Source organism: Oryzias latipes, chromosome 19, assembly GCF_053564925.1.
Source record: "Oryzias latipes strain Hd-rR chromosome 19, Olatipes_Hd-rR_3.1".
NCBI classification, from domain to species: Eukaryota; Metazoa; Chordata; class Actinopteri; order Beloniformes; family Adrianichthyidae; genus Oryzias; species Oryzias latipes.
In genome coordinates this window covers 19,437,457-19,459,189 of record NC_136255.1, presented here as the reverse complement: position 1 = coordinate 19,459,189, position 21,733 = coordinate 19,437,457, and the positions used below count along the sequence as shown (strand labels likewise).

Here is a 21,733-nt window from a genome sequence, read left to right as displayed (position 1 = left end):
ACTAAAATAGACCACCTTTTTGCTAAGATTACTGTACTACTTTGAATCAAAAGGCCAGTATATGTGGAGAAAACAAAAGCAATTGAATTCCCAACAAATTATAATGTTTCTATTAAAAAGCTGTTTTATTTTAGGATACAAAACTGAATCCAATCCATATTGTCAAATGGGCTTTTATTGTAGTAAAACAATTTCCAGTTATACTACTATAACACTATTAACATTCAAGTTAAGAACTAAAAGACAAGTTGATTTTTAAATTTTGTCTTGAAAAAGATTGCCAGCTCATATTTCAGTGACATCCAGAACCAAATGTCAGAATGACAGATGAAGCCAATGCAAGTAGAAGGAAATGGAGAACACAATACAGAGTGCATGAGCACATTACACATTATTTTAAAAGTTTTCTTTTTCATCTAAATCTATGTATTCAGATTAAATTCACAGCTACTTAATGAATGTGCATGCAGTCATTATGCAGGAAGTTAAGGGAGGTCAGTACAGCAAAAAGTGATGACTCTGCTCCCTCAGTGAAAGGTGCTGCTGCCTGCAATTGACAGGTGGTTCGGCAAACTATTTAGAGTAAAGGCTCCTTCAATAGCTTGCCCCACTATGCGACCTTCAGAGGATCCCAGTGCACTCTGTAACTCAGCACCACCATCGATAGCATGCCTCTCCCTGTTATGTGTCCAACTTTCTGCTCATTTGTTTTTTCTTTGCAACTAATTCTGAAGGTCTGCCATTCCTAAAGAAACAGTCTTAAAACAACTCATTTATTCTCTTGATTTATTGAAGGGATTACAAATGTAACAGAAATGACGTGGTGTCAAGGATAGCACCTCTTGAAGACCAAAAGTCCAGTTAAAACCTTTAATGGCTCCATTAAAAAAAATTTAGAAACACACAAATAAAGAGATCGAGCTGAAATGAAAACTGTACAATAATATTTATGTAAACAGCTAACTCTTTACAATCTTAAAATTTAAAAACAAAGAAAAAAACCTCAAAGTTCATATTTTGACATTAATATAATAGAAAATAGTCACTTGTCTTTAAAGAACATGTATTTTGTAAAATCTCTTCCATAAATGTAGAGAAAGGCCGCATCACTACATACATTTTGTGCATATTACACGGATGAAAATTGGTCATACGTGGAAAAAGAAAAGTTGTGGTCTTTACGTGAAATTTTCGCTCATGTATCACGAATGAACCACGCTAAAAATCACAGAGATAAATCCACGCAAAGAACACGTAAGCCGACGTAGAACATGAACCGTGTGTGATTATTGCGCCATTTGTACATGTGTGAACAGTCAGTCAGACATACGTGAAACGGTCGTGGAAAGCCACAAATTTGCGTATGCATCTTGCAAAAATCACGCACAACTACGTACGATTTACATTATAATTGCCTATAAACTTTGTAAAATACGCATAAACTGCGTAATTCTCAATTGAACAAAAATTGGATGGACATGTGTGCCCCTCGACAAATGACCAACGCAAGAGACACTTATGAATTATGTTTATCACGCACGCATCACGAAAGACTGACATTTCATACGTGGAAAATACGCAAAACGTACATAGTGGTTGTGTGACACGGCCTGAAAACAAACTTTCATGTGAGTTGTAACTTTTCGCTCCCTCTTGCCGCAATGCCTTTGAAGACAGACAATGTGCAGTGTAGATGTAAACTATAGTTAATCACAATTAAAAGTCACAGTTGTCCTAAAACACATTGCAAATTTTTATTGAATCGTTCTAAAAGCTGTTTCTGAACTTGAAGCCCTTTAGCGTCTTTGGTGTTATGATGCACATCCGTGCTGGCAGCCTCCATTACAGGTTCATGATGTTCTATAAAAGCTGCATTCATAATCATTTCTCCTTTTGGTGTATTTTCTGCCATCGCCTTGGTTGAATCATGTTCAGCTGGATGTTGAGGAGGTAGAATCTGTAGCGAGGGGGAAAAAAAAGAAAAATTTGGTTGTCAAAAATTTAAATTTCCCTTTACAGACATTTATCTCCATACTCAATCAGATCAACGAGATGGCTCTCAAAATCTTCACTTTGTATTTGAATAAGTCATTGAAAATGTGCTTTAGTGATCTGATCAGACTAGGTTCAGATCCTTTCCCTGGTAAGGGAGTGAGGTTAAGCTCATGAACTGACAAAGGGGCAATATTCCTCAGGATTCAGGGTTCCATTGATCCAATGATCCTCCTAAAGCTGCAGAGATCATCCCACCTTCACTATGTAATCCTGTGCTAGTTTTAAACAAGATGTAATGATTAAAAAAGTAATTGTTTTTGTTACATTCAATGAGTGAAAGCGTCACTAATAACCAAATATTTAAAATATATTTTAAAGAAAAGCGAGGAATATGGTTTTCTCATGGTGTCGGGCAAGTCTCGACATGTGTGAGGATTTAAAAAATCTTTTAAAAATTTTATTTTTGTTTTTACAAATGTTATTATTGTTTAAAATCAAATAAATAATTTTTCAAAAGAGCTGTAAATAACTTAAGTAAAAAAAATGTTTAAAAAACTGGATTAAAATTTTTTTGACATGGCACTTCTTTTTAACTTGGAGCAATACCTCTAAAAGAAGGTGGAGGTCGTGGATGTTTGAAAGTGCTGCTTTGTGCTAAAGTGTCCACAATCCAGCTGAGAGCCTTTGAACAATATTCCATCTGAAAACAAGAAGAGCAAGATATAGTTTATGAAAAACCTTTGAGTCCCTTTACCTGGAATTTAAAGAATCTCAAACCTGTTATGTAATTTTGTTCATTATGTGATCACTACACCCCTTTATGGTAAAATATAGCATTGCAGCTGGTTGGGTTAAGGCCATTTTTACTACCTTCATGCTGACAAAGTAATGACCAATGCAGAAAGTGAGCATTCTACATGTTTTTGTTAAAAATCGGAGCTCAGAATGATAATATTTCCTGATACGTTTTTTCAATCTTTCCGGTTGTGACCCCTATTTTAACCATTTGTACCATATTTGTTATGTTATTATTGTGATCAAAACTGTCCTTAAAAAGCCACTGTATATAAAACTTGTATCCTTTCTGCACTGTAGTTCATTATCATACCACTAGAGGCACTAGAAGAGTTTTTCCTGGTCATTTCAAAACGGCTGTCTCCGTGAAATCTTAGGCTCTGTCCAAATTACCACCCTATTCCCTAACTACTATAAAAACTATATAGTGCAGAACTATGTAGTGCCCTGGATTTTAAAAGCAATTCAGAAACCACACTCAATTCTTTTTTTTTTTTAAACGACGAATATGATGTCATCAATTTCACGAACTTAAAATCTAATTGGTATGAGCGTTTTGTGACTATCATTTATGAATACACTGTCTTCTGAAGATAAAAACGTTGATGGTTTATTAAAAAATGCATTTAAATACATTTTTCTTTTGCAAATATTGTTCAGACGCAGTGCATTGTGGTCTATATTCACCAATCTAGTGCGTATCCATGCACACTGGTTTTTCGCAGAGACTTCTGGGAAATTTCTAGGGCTCTTGATTTTGGAATTGTAGATTCGGACAGCTCTACAAAATGGCGAACGCACTACATCGTGCACGATATAGTGAGTAGGGAAGGAATTCAGACGCAACCTCAGAAAACACTTTTGGCAGGAAAAGTTTCGCTAACTTTCAAAACTTTCAAGTGAGAATAACTCATTTGTTGTTGTGTAACTTTGCAAAAAATGACTACTTGCTGTATAGAAAAAATGCAACATTTATTTATATTTACATCTTCCTAATTCAGTTGCAACATATTTTAAAAAATGCGTGTATCGAGTTTGAGACAGTGGGTAAATAAAGGGCCTATTTTCCAGAACATTCATGTCAACATTATTGCAACTTATATTTCAATTGTTGTGAGTAAAAACCTACCAAATCACCAAATGTGTCATAATTGCAATTGATTTATTGCAATTTTTTAATTTATTTCAAAGTGTTTTAAAATATCCTAATTCCAAAAACATTGAATTTTCTGTCGATTCTTTTATATAGTTGGCTTAAAAGGTTTGAGATTTTCTTGCTGCTTGGAGACTTCTACCGCACATCAATCTTCCTAACTGGCCTTAAGGGGTCTTTTGAGCCCCTGCTGGAATTTGCCAAGTCACTTGTGACCCTCACCAGAACGCCTATTAGAAATGTTGTTCAGGTCAATGTTTATGGTGTCCAAAATGTGGGTTGTTTTGGTCACATGAAGCTGTGACCAAAACATTAGGCATAGCAAAAGCAGCATGACAAAGCAGCTGGTTCTTGGTATTGCCAATAGAAGGACAACGTTTTGAGAAAAGTCTGAACAGAGGCTGCCAAAATGGGCAGGCATTTTACTCAAATTTGATGACTAAGTAGAGTGAAAATTTATTTTCAGAGGGATGGAAGCAGGAAAAAAAAAACTTTGTGTTTACGTCATTCTCCAGAGATCTTAGTCTGTGTTCATAGTCTTTGGTTTCAGCCACATTTTTCTGAATCCCATCCATTCTAAAGGAAAAAAGAAGAAGAAACAATTGTAGCTTCAAATCAAACATTATAATAAATATGATTATATTATAAGGCAGTGTCCTCACTTGGCAGAGATCAGCTTGAATCTCTCGGAATCACTGTCTTTCTGAGTCTGGCTCCGAGCCGTCAGGAAGTCCTCTTTCTGAATGGTTTCCCAGGTTGTTAGCCTGTTCGCTGCTTTCCCGTCCAGCTCCAATACTATAAAAACACATAAGCTTTCAAACAGTTGAGGTTAAAAACATGCATACAAAACAATAGTTTAAAATTATGCTTATTCTATGGTGGCCGAGACTTTTTTTGTTTCCAGCATTTTTTTTAATATAAAGCTGCATTTCTTACTATTTGCAGAGTTTCTCGTTTTGTTTGCACGGTCACTTTATTTTGCTGCAGTGGTGGGTCTCGGCCACCATGTTATTCCTTTGAAAAGTTGCTAAGTTTGAAAAGAAAGCTCCTTGAACGCATTTGAATATGACTTAAAAGCAGAGCTTTTTTTTTTTACCAAAGTGGCGAACTTTGATCGATGGCATTCTGCGAATAACCCTCTTGATGAAGAGGTTGATGTGAGAAATGATGATGAAGGGGGGTGCCAGAGACGGTCGAAAATGGTAAGTGACAATCAGGTTGTAGCGCTGAAACTTCCAGTAGATGTCGCTGTTTGCCTGCACTTCAGAGAAGGTGTGGCTGTGGTGACAGAGAGGAGAGGCAATTGGGACATCACCAACATTTAGCATGGAACTGAAGGACCTTGTTCGTTTACCTAAAAATGGCGATAAGCAGGTTAATGAGCACGATGTTGGTGACAAGCAGATAAATGATCAGCAGGACCACAACCACCCAGTTGCTGTGCTCAACTCTGCAAGGTTCTGAACCACTGTCAATCATTGTCATGTTGTTGGTACATTCCAAGTCCCAATTTTTTCCAGCTGGGAGAAGAGAAAAAAAAAATCACATGATAAAAATATATTTTTCTCTGAAATTGTATAAATAACAAATTAAAAATAGAAAATGCTCACAATCAATCTCCTCCACTGGAATCTGTCCAAAGATGTGCAGGTAAGGTCTGTAGAAAACTCTGCGAAAGATCCGATCAGGATTGGAATCGTAGGAATAAATCAAAGCCTGATTGGCTACTCCATATGCAATGAGCCACACGCCCAGGAAGAAGAGGAAGAAGAAGACGTCCTTCATCTAAACCAAAAAGGTGGTTATTAAAATCTTTATGCCATTACATAGACCTAAAATACAACAGTGTTATTCAAAGCAATTGTAATTCAAATGGAGTTTGAAATTTAAAACTAAATGATTGTTTTTTAATAAATATATTTATTTCCATGACCTATATTTTTCTAGTTTATAACATTTCACTAAAGAATCATGTTTTTCTCTAAATACAGTTTTTAGGTAGCTTCCGCCATCTGTCGTATGATGGAGGTATAGAGCCACCAAGAAAATAAATAACTATAAGAAAATAAATTTAAAAAATATGAAAATAAATTATGAGAAAATGTTTATGAGAATAAACTTATAAAGTTGTAATTTTATAGGTTAATGAGTGGATTTCCAGCGGGCTTGTTATTTACACCGTTGGCATTATAGTTGCAGAGGTCCAAATGTTCTATGGCCCATGGATTCTAATGATGAACTGAAGCTTTTTGGTTGTGCCATAAATAGCTTCATCAATGGATCTAGCTGTAATTTGAAATGATAAACTGTGAAATTTAAAATTATGACTTTGTTCTAATAATTGTACAACTTTATTCTTTTAGTTTATTGACTTTTTTCTTATAGTTTTAATACTTGTACACAAATACTCTGATAAACTGTTGTTAAAGCAAAAAATAATGATTTGGATAACATGCACATTTTAATAATAATCCTGATATTTTGACAGCTGGTGTTTTTACTTTCACCTAAAAGTTTTGGTTGAAGTCTTACCAATTTGTTTCATTTCATTAGTTTTGCCATGTTTTAGGTTCAGACAGTGTTGATGTCCCTTAGCTTAGATTTTATTTTTTCTTTAATTAAAAAAACACATTATATTATTAAACTAAGCACAAGAAAATCATTCAAGTTAATTTCTTTAATGGTTGCAAGTGTTCTGGAATCTGTTAAAATCAATCTTAATGATACATGAATGCAAACACAAATTTGAATGAACCACAAATTTCCTTTTTACAGCCATAAAACCCAATTTATTTTCCTTGCTTTGCCTATATTTAATGTTAACTGCTATTAATCATCCATTGTGGGCGACAGTGGCTCAGGCGGTTGAGCGGGTCGTCCAATGATCGAAGGGTCGGCGGTTCGATCCCCGCTCCCACCAGCCAAAATGTCGTTGTGTCCTTGGGCAAGACACTTCACCCTCCTTGCCTCCAGTGTGGCTCCACTGGTGTGTGAATGTACATGAATGATCCCGGTGATGGTCAGAGGGACCGTAGGCGCGAACTGGCAGCCACGCCTCTGTCAGTCTGTCAGCTGTGGCTACAACCATAGTTTACCATCACCAAGTATGAATGAGGAGTGAATGAATAATGGACACACTGTAAGCACTTTGAGCGTCTGGAAAAGCGCAGAAAAATCCAATCCATTATTATTATTATTATTATTATTATTATTCAAATCTATGTAGCTTGAAACTATTTTTATGTGTTTTTGTGTAAATTAACAGTAAAATACATTTTTATACATGTAAATGCGTCTTACCATCTTCCCAACGATGATGATTTTTGGTCCCAGTTGCTTGTGAATGGCAAAGATATGAATGAGGCGAAGAGTGAAGACCATGTAATCCACACACAGGACTTCTCGGCCAAACTCGTATGACCTTTCATACATCCTAAATCGAAAGCAAAAAAAAAAAATGAAAGGTCATGCAAATTATCCTATAAATATGTAAAAACAAAAAAAAGGGAAAGAAAGAAAAAAATAGTGTTTTAATTTCTTTCAAAAAAGAAAAAATTAAGAGTAAAAGAAAACATTTTGCATTTGGGCGGCCGTGGTGCAGCAGTAGAGCGGTCGACCCATGAATGTAAGATTTCAGGTTCAATTCCTGCCTTGCACGCCTATGTGTAAAAGAGTCATTGGGCTGAACCCCACCTTGCCTCTGGTGGAAGGTTGGCGCCAGTGTTTGGCAGCGGAGCCGCCACCAGTGCGTGAATGTGTGTGTGGATGAGGGGAATGGGTCTGTAACTGTAAAGCGCTTTGGGCCTTAGAAGAAGGTAGAAAGAGCTATATGAGTGTACGCCATTGTGAAAGGTCTTTGTGTCAATCTGCTGTAAAAAAATTTGTACGATGAGATGCTAAGGCTTTTATTTTGATAAATTGTTGGGAATGTTGCCGCTGAAATGCTAAGGCTTTTATTTTGATAAATTGTTAAGAATGTTGCCGCCACAATAAAGTGAAAAAAGGACGCATACAGTGAAAATTCCAAAGTCTGGAGAGAAAGGACGGGTTACATGCGTTTATGAAAATCTTTCTCCACTTTTGTAAACAACATTCTCACATTTTGCATTTATTTCTTCATTTGTGTTAAACACATTTTTTGGGAGAGACACAAACGACACAGACTGAGTCTCTAATCTCTTTTGAAACAATGACAAAACAAATGTGTGTACCAGACCCTGCTGTTTAACAAAATTACACATAAAAAATGCTTTGAGTTACATTATAATGTAGGTACCATTGCAGCAGCAAGCAGCACTAGCTGTGGCTCAAAACTGATAGAAAGTGACTATTGGCACGTAATTTTCCAAACATGTGCAGCCAGTGCTGAACTTTTTCTTGGCCGCACGGACCCAGATGAAGGGTTAGGTTTAGGATTACGGGTTAAGGTTAAGCTGCGAAAGTGGAGCAGAGGCGGCCAGTTTCAGTGTTAAGTTGATGGTACATCTGCATAATGTAGGACAGCAAGCCTTCAAACTTGGTCAAAGAGAGAACACTGTAACTTTATGTTTGATTTTAAATATGTGCGGCCAACAACAAAATCCAGCCTTGGACTTTAAATGCGTGCGGCGAAAGCAGCAATATGCCATCTTGTCTTACTTATCTCGCACCTGAGCTGATGTGCATGCTGGACGGGCAGATGCGTAATACGGGTGCGCTCGAGTGTCAGTGCGACAGTTTGATTGACAGCAATTCAAAAGGAGAAATACTCAAAAGTACAAAAATGAAATGATTTCTTATTACTTTTGTTTTCTTTCATAAGGAAAATGCCTCAGGTACATGTCAAAAACTGAAAAAAACATGGTTTTCATCGGAGAGGCGGTATCTGATTGTCACACCTGCAGATCAGACCTACGATGAACAGAGTTATGGCAACGATGTCGATTTTATTCCACACATCTTGAATGTAGCTTCTGAGCCTTTGGCGCCAATTCCTCGTCCCCAAAAAGGCCGTCTGTCACGGACGGGGAGAAGACAAAAAACCCATCAAAGCTTTTCTGATGTGCAGCTTATTCCTTTAGACCTATGCGCAGCTTCTTAGATGCATCTACGCTTTCTCTAGTCTAAGAAAACCAATGTGTTAGCACACTCACCTCCCTAATCTCCTCACACACAATGGTGAACACCCAGAAGTACAACACGTACTCTGAGACTGCCGGCCCCCAAGGAGGCTGCGGCTTGAAGTCCACCAGCAGCACATAGGCAAAGAGCACCAGGAAGAGGAAGTACATCAGGACGTTTCCCAAAAATGAGGTGACAGGTGCAAACCAAAACTGACGCCACCGTGATACAATGAAGGGACGCCGTGGCGGTCTGAAAGGTGGGTCTTTGTCTGGATATGGATACAGGTCGTTTTAAAATTGAGTCTAAACACTAAAGTGGTTTATGAAACACTCACCATTAATCATGGGTGTCGAAGGAGTGGTTGGACCCTGACCGTCAGCTTCACTGAGGCAAAAAAAGACTTTATTTGCCACAGTCAACAAAAATCTTTTGACTGTATGGTCAAAATGTGCCATTATAAAATGATGTACTTCTGTTTCAGGTCAGGGTAAGAGTACACAGTGGTTCCATAGTCATAGTTGCTATCCAGCAGCTCCTCGTTCGGCTTCCCCTCTTCTTCTTCTGGCTTATCTTGTTCCTCTTGCCCTCTATGTGAAAGAGAAAATCCAAAACATTTAAAAGACAAACAGAAACATTTGAATTCTGCAGATTTTACCTGAAGGAAATGAGGCTGGTGTAGCAGAGGATAGGGCAAAAGAAAGTCAGCAACAGCTTCCACACCTCTGTGTTCCTTTTCATGTCTCCCCACCAGATCTGGGAAAGGAGAGACTGAGGAAAAAAAACACAAAGATCGTAAACCAGATGTTCCTTTAGGTGTATTCAAATAAAAAGGTTTCTGCTCTTAATGACATAACATTAGGGTCAAATAAGAAAAGTGGAATCATTTCACACTGGAGCCAATTTTAGATTCAGTTCGCTAAAATAAGCAAATGTTAGTTGTAGTTTCCCTTTCGGCTTTTCCCACAGCGAACGAGTCGCATGGTAAGCTTGGCAATTTTTTACGCCGGATGCCCTTCCTGACGCAACCCTCTCAAAGCAACCGGGCTTGGGGCACAAAAGTAGAGAAGGGAACAGGGAGCAGCCCGGAGTCGAACCCTGGTTTCACGGACGGAAAGCGCCGCAAACCAGCATGAGCTAAACCGGCTCCCTTCTCTAAAATAAGCAAATAAACCAAAAAACATTTGTGTGCTAGTTTGTTCCCAATATTTGTTGATTTCCATCAGAGCTTGTGTTGGTCATATATCAAGATGGCGTGTGACCTTACTCACTAGCCACTTTTAAATGTATGCTAAAATATGGCTTCTTTCTGCAGTAAAATGGTGGTCCGACTGATAATTGGAAGCACTTTTCATCCATCTTCTTCGGCTCGTTCGGGACTGAGTTTTGGGGGCAGCAGTCTAAGCAAAGATGCCCAGACTGGTATAGCGACCACATAAAGGGGGACGCTGCTCCAATCGGCCTGTCGATCTCACGCTCCCATCTTCCCTCACTCATGAGCAAAACCCCAAGATATTTATACTCCTCCACCTGAGGCAGGCGCACTCCACCCACCAAGAGAGGGCAAACTACTTCCAGATCCACCCTCTCTGGGGGGAATTTGAAGTATTGGAAGTACTAAAGAAATCAAATTGAGTTTTTTTAGTAGTAGAGTTCTAATAGTTCTAGGGGTTAAAGTTCAGTATTTTACCAAAGAAAACAAAGAAATGTACCCTTCCATAGCCATGATTAGTCAGCTTAAATTTGCCTGACCTTAAGCAATGATGAATCTTCAAATATATGTAAAAAAGCAATAAAGACGCATGGAAAACTCCCCTGAAGCGTTTAAAATATTTAAAAAAACACAACTTTTGTGAACATCAGATCCAGTGATCTTAATGTGAGAGATTGAATATTAAAAAAATAATGGTGCACAACAAACCTGCACGCCATCATGGCTGAAGAAAAGTCTCGTATCGCCGCCCATGCCCATCTGTAAGCAGGTAGTGCCGCCCCATACAGGAGATTTCTTAATCAGAAGGGTAAAGGCACGATTCTCATCGCTGTGGTAACAAGAGCTGAAGATATCTGATAGACAAAGAGGTGCATCATGGGAAGATCAATTACAATTTTTTATTTTTGGGAACACTTACTTAGACTGATTTGTGGTCCACTCACCATGAGCCAGATTCTCAAAGCTCTGAGCCATCTCTTTCAGGGAGAGTTTGCCTTCAGTCTCAGTCTCCAGCTTGGACATCTCTCTCAACATTTTACAACCACTGAGAGCGCACAGCACTGACTCACCTGCCTGAGAGAGGCACGATAAAGATGAGGGCTGACACGCCACATGAGGGAAGGTGCTTTTAACCTGCAGTCATTACCATCTCCCAGAAGAAGGTGGCCATCTCATTCCGCCTCTGGAGGATAGCCCAGATGAAGAGTGAAGCCCAGGGGTAGACGCAGCGCTCCTCCCTGTACTTGCTCTCCCCAACCAGAAGCTTGGCAGCTTGCTGGGACACATTAAAAATAGTATTTTGCTGAGTAAATTAAGTTTCACTGTCGTAGAAGGAAATATTAACATATAAACTACCTTGAGGGCTCTTCTTCTGGACGAAAAATGTCCCAATTCCAAAACATCATAGTAGAACGGTTGGCAGACATCATCAAGTAGCATATCCAGAACACCAGACACCTAAACAACATTTAAAGAGTTTTTATTTTTTATTTTTACTTAAACAAATGAACGGGACAAAATATGAAAAACAAACTCACCTCAAAAAGAGTTACTTTCATCACTGGTTGGCACTGATTAGACTCTTTAGGCTGGTTTGGTGAATCCGGCTGGCTGTCGTGAGCAGGCGAGAGGGCTGTAATTCCATGGCGTATCAATAGGCGGCGCTCAAGTAGCTGGTATAAGAGAGTTCCACTGGGCACAGACTGATAGAGCTTTTCTAGTTTTTTATAAGTCAGGTAACTCCGGATGTTGAAGCCATTTTCCGTAAAAAGCCGTACAAACTGAGGCTTATCGTTGATCAGGGCGTTCGTCATGGAGTCTTTCAAATCTTTATCCTGTGGGACCAGATTTTGTTTTTTTTTTAAAGGGATCATTTCTCTGGGCAAAAACCAAATTACATCAGTTTCCTAGCAGTGATAAAATGTAAAAGGTCAAATGAGCTAACAGTTATTCATTTCTTTTCCAATTATCACACTGATGGTTTTTTCTTACTTTCCAGAGGATGTCTCCATTGAAAAGTTCACTCCTGGCGATGTCAACTCTGTTCCATGTGACCGCTAACCTGAGCTCCTCGATGTAAGGACTGTCGTCAACGGACACACGCTGCTTACTTGCTGCAACAAAACCCATTCAAAGTTAATTAAATGAAGTCAGGCAAAGACAGTGTAAATAACTTGTGAATAAGATAGTTCATATAATGTGCTGTACAGGTGTTTTCTCGTACCTCTCACCAACGCTTTGAGCAGCACTTTGTCAAAGTCATTCAGCCTCTCTTGTGTTCCATTATAAACTGTAATTAGGTCTTTGTTTTGGTAGATGCTCAGAGTCTGGACTCAAAACAAGATGGACAAAATAAGAAAAACTTAATTAAGACAATAATTCCAAAAATACATAAAGAACTTTAAAATAGGGAATCTATCAAATACCATTTGTTTTTGAAAAAGCCTTATTACAAAGATTTTGACACAAAGATGAAAATCATGTTTTTAACAAGTTCTCTTGACATTTAATGTCTGATGGAGGACATATGGAAAAAAAATGTTTCTTTATTCAACTGAAAGTTTCTGATGAACTCCTGCCGCTCTGCAGAAACTATGTCCTAGACATCGACACAGGTTTTTTTTTTTTAATATAAACAGAGAACAGCAAATCACAACTAAAAGACCACTGAGAACGCTTTCAAAATAAATCAAGAGATGATTACCGTAGTGTGGGACTTTAAATAGCATTTAAACTATAGAAAAACTTTCCTCAACTGAATCCATTGAGTTAATAACACTTCAGGTTACTTTATTTAACTTTTCCACTTTGCAACCTATTTCTATGACGCTTTACTAATAGAGAAGCTTTTTTTTTGGAAAGTGTTGACTTACTTTAGTTTAGCACTACATAGTTGTAGTGCAGTCCGAATCTACAATTCCAGAATCAAGTGCCCTAGAAATTTCCCAGAAGTCTCTGCGAAAAACCAGTGTGAACCGATGCCCTCTAGATTGGCGAATATAAACCACAATGCATTGCAATTGAATTTTTTTTTTAAAATAAGTGTTTAAATATATTTTTGTAATAAAACATCAATGTTTTCCTTTTCAGAATACAGTGGATCCATAAAATAGTCAATCGTAAAATACTCGTATGGATTAATTTCCACTTGGTGAAATCGGTGACGTCATATTTGCAGTTAACAAAAAAAGTAGCGGGCGTGGTGTCCAAATTGTTGTTAAAACCAGGGCACTAGAAAGTTCTGCAATATATAGTTTTTTTTTTTAGAAGGGAAGGAATTCAGACATGACCCAAGTTCAACAACAAGAAACCCACCAGTTCTACGACTTTGTCAGTTTCTTTTTCGTTGGGGAAGTACTTCTTAACCCGATCTGCCACCCTCTCTTTCAGGTCCACGATGGGGCTGAGGTCGCCGTCGGCCTCAGATGGAGTCTGCACCACTGGAGATGAGGACAAATTCTCCACCACGTCGCTGAGGAACTCTGCCAGGCCTCCAGAACCAGCCAGAACCAGCCAGGGCAAGGATTTCTTCAGCGAGATTTCTACTCTCTAACAGCGTAAAACATTTTATTAAAAAGGGAATCAGATTTTCTACCTGAAAAAAATCTGAACCAAAATACCACTTCTACAACTCTACCTTCAGCATACTTGTATCTCCTGATATCAGCATACAAAGAACAGGAACATTGATTCCACTTTCTGGGGGGGGGAAAAAAAGGTGTGTTTGAAATGAGGCAAAACAGACAGACATGCTAGAAAACATGTGCATGCCTTCACATGAAATAGCCGTGTCTGGCATTCCTGTCGACATGCCTCGCCTCCTACCCTGCATTCCCTTAGATTTACGAAAACCTTGAACCTTTATGAAGAAATCCCTGGTCTTTAAATCACTCCTATGAATCCTCCCCAGAAATCGATAGTTTATAGCAAGCCCCCACTTTCCATTTATGAAGTTTTTGACTAACAAAAAAACGGATGCAGTTCCATAAAAAACCACCAGAGGCATGATGCAAAAGGAAACCATTCTCCCATGACTTCCATGTTGAACCAGTGCTTTTCAACCTTTATTGATGGAATTTGTTTACATCGACAAAACCCTGGGAACTCCAAAATAACACATAAAAGCCTAACACAGAAAAAAACATATAAAAATAATTATTAATACTAAGTCAGAGTGAAACAGATGAACACAAAGTTATACTTGAAAAGCTAAGCTCATATATATGTCATGGAAATTGGGGCAATGTCAAAATGACTTTGTAGGTCAGAATAAGGAACTCCGCAGCAAGTTCCCCAAAAAACATCGGCAAACCACAATTTGTTTTTGCAAAGTCCTGTTTCTTCCAGTGACTGAAATCTACTTTTTTCATTGAGAGTTTTTAAATGTGTGCCTCAAACTTCAGTATTGACTGTTGTTTTCTCAACATGAAGAAACGCTTCAAGACTGCTGGAAAAAAAAACCTTAGGTGTATTTGGTAAGCTAAATTTAGAAATCAGCAAAATTCTTCTTGAGTAGAATTTTTTAAATGTTTTTTTTAGTCTACAGTAAACACCACATCAAATTATAGTTAGGAGTAAAAATCCTTTAAATAAAATTAAAGGCTTTTTGCAAATGTGCAGAAAAACAAAACTAATTAAATAAATAAAATCCTCGTAAATCTACTAATTTCACTATTTCTTCATATTACACTATTTGGCCTACATCTTAATTTAAGAAAAATGGGCAATATAAAAACTGCGTACAAGTTAGTAATAGTAAAATGTACATTTCAAAGAGTTTTGTTTGCTTAATCAAAGATTTAAAAAATAGAAATCATTTTTTAATTGTACTCAGAAATTCAAGTAGATGAGCTTTTTATATTTTTAAAATAAGATGTAATCATATTACATTTTAACAATCAAATTATAGTGAAATGAATCTGAATTAATTTAAAATTAATCTCATTATAGTCAAGGTAATTGCATAAAGAACTGTTTACATTAGATGTAGTCTGATTACATTTTATATAAATCAGAAAACATTGAGTGTAGTCAGAATACATTTTTGATATCAGATTATGACCATAGTAGAGTGATTAGACCCAAAATGACTTGATTACTTTTGAAAAGACATTTAAGCGTAGTTACATTTAAAGAAGGGTTGGATTAATCCACTGTAATCAGAGTACAGTGAGTACTTTATTTTCACACTAGCTTTAAGAAAAGCTTGCTTTTTATTTTAAACCATTCTTTATTTTTTAGTTTTTCCATTTCCATACATTCAGGGATGTGTTTTTTTTAATTGGCATGTGAAACCAACAAAGCTTTAAAGTTGATTTTGTTCCACCCAATTGCTGTTTTTGGAACGCTGTCAACTCTGCACAAAGTGCCATGCAGGATAGATTGCCCCTTACCCTGAATTCCAGTGGGCTGGTGGGAAATGTGGTCCTCTAGTTTGGCTCTAAAGCTTATTTCTCCTCCTTTGCGGCCAACACTGCCATCATCCACCAGCAGAAACGCCTGGTAGTTGTTGTCCAGGCAGCATGAATCTTTAGGAGAGTTCCTGATATCATACTTGGCAGGGTAGCTGCCCTAAAAAAAATATCGTCGAATTATTTCAGGTTTATCAAACAAAGCAATTGCTGTCCACTCCACTGAATGGGGAAAAATACTTTAGTTTAAAAAAATGTTAATGAGTCAATTCCTGCACAACCTCAGGGTTGATCAGCTGCTCTTTATTGTAGACTAAGCCCCATGATGCGATGCCAACCGCCACCACCTTGTTGAAGGAACCTGAAGATGCAGCAGTGGCGTGATCCCTCACTGCCTCACCCACACACTTGCCAACTCCTTCCCGAAAGCCCTCTGTTATTATCCACGCTCCTGTGGGGGACAAAATAAATAAATAAATAAATCACATTCGTTGACTTTATGGCAGGACCCAGAAAAACTAAAAGTGCAACAGTACAAATTTGAAGTTCTACAAAGAGTTTTTTTTTAATAAAAAAGAGGAACGTAAGGAACGTAAAAATCTAATGTGGTTTTTCAAGGTTGTGCAATCCACCAAAATAAAACTCACAGAAGTAGTTGGGACTAAAATATTTTTTTAAAGCGTCAATATAATTTTATAAAAATCATTTTATACTATAAATACTAAAAAAAATGAAAAAAAAGTAATAATGAAAAAAAAGAAAGTGGGAATACTTCATAAATAAATTATTATGCCCATCCACACTTCCCAGCCCTCCTCAGGAATGTGCATGTTGTAAGATACTTCTACAGCAGGGTTGGGCGGCAGCCCGAAAACACAAATCCTTTTCTTTTTTGGATGATTCCAAGAATATTATATTACAAAAAAAGTCAGTATGATGTGAAAATGTACTTTTGATCAAAGAGGTAAAAAGATCAAGAAGTACTTAAAGGACAAGTAGCAATATGGGGTGGAGTCTGCAGATTCAAGAAAGGATGCAGAAAAGCTGTAAAACAGTGAAAAGTCCTATTTTTCCACATTTTATATTTTGCACTTAGGTATTTTTATAGGACATTGATGCAGTTTTTGTGTGTCAGCCAGCTTGGTCACTTCATGAGCAACATGCGTGCTCCATTTCATAGGTCGGCTCTTCTGAACAAACAGGTTTCTACAAGCCCAGATCTTGAAACATGTGCTGTAGTGTGTACCTGTTTGTTTTCAGGGCGTGTTGTTGCAGAGGTTTTTGTACTGAGAGAACAGTCTGTGACCTCACCTAACCGGAGATCACTATCGTGGAGTGCCACCTGTGCATGGTGCAGTAGTGAGGAGGAAATGGCTATTGTGGTGTTAAATTAGCGTGGGGCCCCAGAGGGCTCGTATAGTGCAGAGGGGCTGCATTTCGTAACAGCTGGACTCTCCCTATTCCAACCGACAGCACCCTTTTTTCCCATTATTTGTGCATTTGGAAACCTCCTTGATAATAATTATCTTAGAAGGTCTTCAACTTTATATGTGCTGCTTTTGTAAAAGCTGAAAATAAATGACCAAAGCTAACAGGAAACAGCAGTTACACAACATGCAAGTCTAATCCCAACTACATAGTTATACATTAAGGCTGAGACAAAAGGTTCTAGCATCTGTCACTTTGAAGAACAGATGTTGGAATGTTATTTTTTTAATGATCACCTTCTATTATAAAGAGTTCTACAGCACCAATGTCTATGTAAGTGTAGCACAAGTATACTAAGTCTATAATAAAGGTGAGGCAGAATACTTGAAGTTTAAAATAAACTTAAAATGTTCCAATTTAGTCTGAACTTCTTACACTACATGCTCTTTAGTATTTCTGCTAAGAGTATAAATGTTAGTATTGCCTTATTTCTGTCCCGTAATACAACACTTTTTGATAAATCTTAACTTCTAAGAAATAAAACAAACTTGGGGTCCACACCTGATTTCAGTCTACCGGCAACCCACTTTTGTTTTGCAGATGTGAAAGCTCGCCTGAACTTTGAGGCAAAGCCAAACAGGAAATACCGGAGTTTTGAAAAAAGGATGAGCGTCTGGGATCACTTGCAGGGGATCAAGTGGAATTAACCTAAATAATGTAAGGGACATGTATCTTGAGTGAGTAAAAGATAAACAAACTAAATCAAAGTTGCTCAAAGATTATTTGAAAGAAGCACTAGACACTAATGGATTGGAAAAGTAAGGCAAATTAAGGCAGTATAGTAAGAAAACTAGCAGCACAAGCGATTTGTGATTACATTCTCCAACATAGATGCAGCTTTTTACTAAATTCTTAAATTCAGCTGTATTTACAAGCGTAATCGAAACAAGAGATTAAGCAAAGGACGCTCTTACAACAGTTTGCCACATTCTCATAAGCTTGAAAGAATAAAATATTGGGGGGAAAGTCAATAAGTAACAGCAATATACTGCAAACCATCCAAATGGAGTTACGTAGTAAAACTTAATGAAAATGTATAAAATTCAGTTGCTTTTTTAAAAATTAGGGACAACTTTTTCAGGAAGATGGAACATACTGTATAAGGCTTATTTCGTTTCAATAAATAATAATTAGTATTTAAGCAAAAGTGATAGGCTGCAAACAATGAAGCTGTTTTACAGTTTTCGTTTACTTCTGTTGACCCCTCCCCCCTTTCCAAATGTTTTCTCTTTATTAAAATTGTCTTTAATTTGACAGATTTATACCAAACATCCTCCAAATTTATCCTTGGCTCTTCATTTAATTATAACTGCTTATAAGCTTTATTTGGGTTACTGAATTTTTTTGTTGATGTTGTGTTTTACAATTGCATTTATTACTTCATTCACGTTTATTAATTTCACACAATACCTTTTTTATAAAATCTTTCGAAAACTTTCATACGAGAAAAATTGAAAGTGAATCTATAAAAATAAATGTGCTGCAGAATAAAACGGATTCAAAGGTGACACTGACACAATGAAAGATATGTTTACATGCATTTTTCTTCTCATTCTGTCATAGGATGAGCAATTTCCACAATTATTATCGTTCTCCTAGATCAAAAAATTAAACAATTTATTTATTTTTCTTGCAATAACCAAAATTCTAGTTTTTCTGCGCTATTTTACATGTTGTGACAAAGCTCCACTTTAGCGAGATAAAAGCAAAACAGCAAAGGACCTAAAGTCTGTTGGGTTTGCAATTCCTGTGGTGCGTGATGACGCGCTCACCTGCTCTTTGTGAGGATTTCACCAGCCCCTTTCTAATGACCTCCCGCACCCAGTTCTTCACCGACGCCTGGCTCTCTCCACCCACAACAGAAACCACAAGGTTAGGTGAAGGGAGGCTCCATTGAACCGTCATTAGGTTGTAGATGGTAGATGGATTAGTGCCCCATGATAGACGCAAGAACTGAAAGAAATATGGTTAAAATGCAATGAAAATCCACTCACCCGTCCATATTTAGAAGCTGCTGGACCCCTTTCAGGGTAACAGGGCTGCTGGAGCCAGCCCAGCAGCTGTTGAGTGAAGGAGGGGTGCACCCTTAACAGGTAACCTGTCTGTTTTAGAGGCACATATACTCATATGCACACCTAATTTAGGGGCAACCTAGAGGCAATTTAGATACATCAATCAACCCATGAAGTGTGTTTTTGGACTGTGGGAAGAAACTGGAGAGCCCCCATGCATGCATGGGGGTAACAGAAACGCCACACAGAAAGGTTCCAGTCAGGATTTGAACCTTACTAAAAGGCAAGAGGGCCGACCACTGCGCCATTGTGCAATCCACAATGCAAATCAAAAGTAAAAGTTTTAGAAACTAAAATTCTTAGTGCGTGGATTAATTAGCTACTCAGAATTCTTCTTACAGGCTTTTTACCATCTGGAAAGCTTGAAAAATACTCTTAATATATTTTGTGCAGGTCATTCTTGCTTTCTTTGTATTTAGAGAAATAATTATCTATACTGAGCCACAAAAAAAAACAACAAGAAAAAAAAGTCCAACTCCCATCATCCTCTGATCTATTTTCAAAGCGTTCCCAATGGTCTCTTTATTATAATTTTGCGATTTTTATCCAAAAAAGAAAAAAATCTGCGTCGTTTTCTAGGACATAGTTTCTGCAAAGCGGCAGTAGTTCATCGGAAATTCGCCTGAGTTGTGGGAGCACCAGTAAAGTGAAGAAACCTCGCCCCCCTTCTCCCTACTCTGACAGTGCAGAGTAGGGAGCTTGTGGCTTGCACATATTTTCTGCATAACAAATACAATCTCTTTGCAAACTGTATTTTTTTGTCTGCTCCGGATTCACCACAACTTGAAGAAAAAATTGAAAAAAAGATTAAAAAAGGCTTACATAGCTATGTCTTTTGCTGGCTCCTGCAAACTGCAGCTCTCCATAAGCATCGGTTGGTAATTCTGATGAGTGTCGGACGCTGTCCCAATAGTTCACAATGGCGGCACTGAAATAGTCTCCGATGGCCTGAGGGGGATGCTCTACTTTTGGTTTTCCACACTGACACATTTTGCCATCACTGATGGAGGATAAGAGGATAACGTACCGTTAGAGTCAGAAAATGTTACGTCGACTGCAATACTTTACCTCAAAACAATGAAGCAGAGCTCTCTGTACCTCACAGAATCTTCCACAAAGGTGGTGCATACTCTTTTCTTAATGATACTGGGGATCCAACTCTGAAAATAAATATATATTTCTGTTATATTATGTTTGTATATTGATTGTACTTTGATAAGTTAAACAATGTGTCAACAAGATGAACATTTATTTTTGTATCGGAGACCCAAAAAGGAATAGGTTTTTATTTTTTACAAATGCAGAATTAAAATCTTCAAATTACTGAGAAATGAAAAAAACGCGAACCCACAAAAAAAAAAGTGTGACGTCAAACTCTAAAATAATTCGAAATAAAATGGGGAAAACTTTTACTGTAAATGGTCACTAGGTTTTTGCTTTTCTTAAAACAAATGATTTATTTATTTTAAAAATAATGCATATTTTTCTACATTTGCCAAAGCACTACTTTTGCAACAATTCTATTTATGTATCTTTTTTTGTTGTTATTAATTGACGGCTGGGGTTCGACCAAAGCCAAACATCTTTATACTTAGTATATTAAGCTACTTCTTGTACAACACAATTAAATAAATAAAAATAATTGTTTATATTATTTTCATTTCAATACATCTTTATTACCGGTAGTTGTTTTTTTATACAACCAATGACTTTGTGGAAAGTGCTGCTAAAGATTATAATTAATTTCATAATCGACCTCTATAAGCTGCAGCAACTTTTTCTGTTTACAAAAGTTGGTAATAAAATCCGTGTCACGCTATTAATTCACCAGACATTGTGAAATGCCTTCAGATGAGAATTTGAATAAATAGTAACAGGACAGTTCCATTTGTCTCTGCCAAGGAGGACGGCTGCAATCACTTTACGAGCTAGTGAGACCCGAAACTGGTACAAATTACACTAATGGAACGCGGCCATCAGTCGCTTAGTCTGCAGTTATAAATTCGACATTCGTCCGCTGGTGAAGATTGAAGATCGTTTCTTTTTTCTTTTCTTTTCATCTTTATTTTTTAAAGTGCGGAAGCACATTTCCTTTCAACTTGAACGCTATCACAACTTCCTCCTTTTGTTAGCAAAAAAGAATTAGCTGTTAGCTACATCTATAACTTCATTTCCTAATGCTTTTATTCTGAAAACAGCGTCATCTGGCATAGATGGCACAGCGCGAGTCTTCTTAAAGTTTAAAGACATGCGAAGCACAGCTGGCAGCACTACCTCCACCACAGAGGGAACTGGTAACAACACACAAAACCCACCTTTGTTACTTTAGATTTACAGATCATTTCTGTTTCTTCTTCTCCCACCGACTCTGCCATGTTTCTCCTGCCTTTTTGCCGATTTAATCAGATGTCAAACGCAAACGCATGGGCTCACTGACCGCAAAACACAAGGGAACACTGGAAAGCTTGTCTTTTCCTCGCCATAAGTGGGCGTGGTCTGATTTTGC

At 37.5% G+C, this 21,733-nt stretch overlaps 1 protein-coding gene across 1 annotated transcript; it reads right to left on the bottom strand.

The window, feature by feature from the left end:
* Positions 1–772: 772 nt before the first annotated feature.
* Positions 773–21,710, bottom strand: LOC101158642 (transient receptor potential cation channel subfamily M member 4). Its single transcript, XM_011488067.4, has 28 exons — positions 21,543–21,710; positions 20,326–20,387; positions 20,050–20,227; positions 18,928–19,108; positions 15,949–16,118; positions 15,650–15,827; positions 13,894–13,955; positions 13,572–13,805; positions 12,481–12,583; positions 12,249–12,370; positions 11,795–12,091; positions 11,613–11,714; positions 11,404–11,532; positions 11,201–11,330; positions 10,965–11,110; positions 9,702–9,814; positions 9,517–9,633; positions 9,381–9,430; positions 9,076–9,314; positions 8,821–8,936; positions 7,244–7,376; positions 5,554–5,728; positions 5,298–5,463; positions 5,040–5,221; positions 4,606–4,738; positions 4,447–4,519; positions 2,602–2,695; positions 773–1,957 (listed from the first exon to the last, which is right to left on the bottom strand). The coding sequence occupies exons 1-28, from the start codon at positions 21,600–21,602 to the stop codon at positions 1,932–1,934; spliced, it is 3,771 nt and encodes a 1,256-aa protein (XP_011486369.1). The 5' UTR covers positions 21,603–21,710; the 3' UTR covers positions 773–1,931.
* Positions 21,711–21,733: the final 23 nt, after the last annotated feature.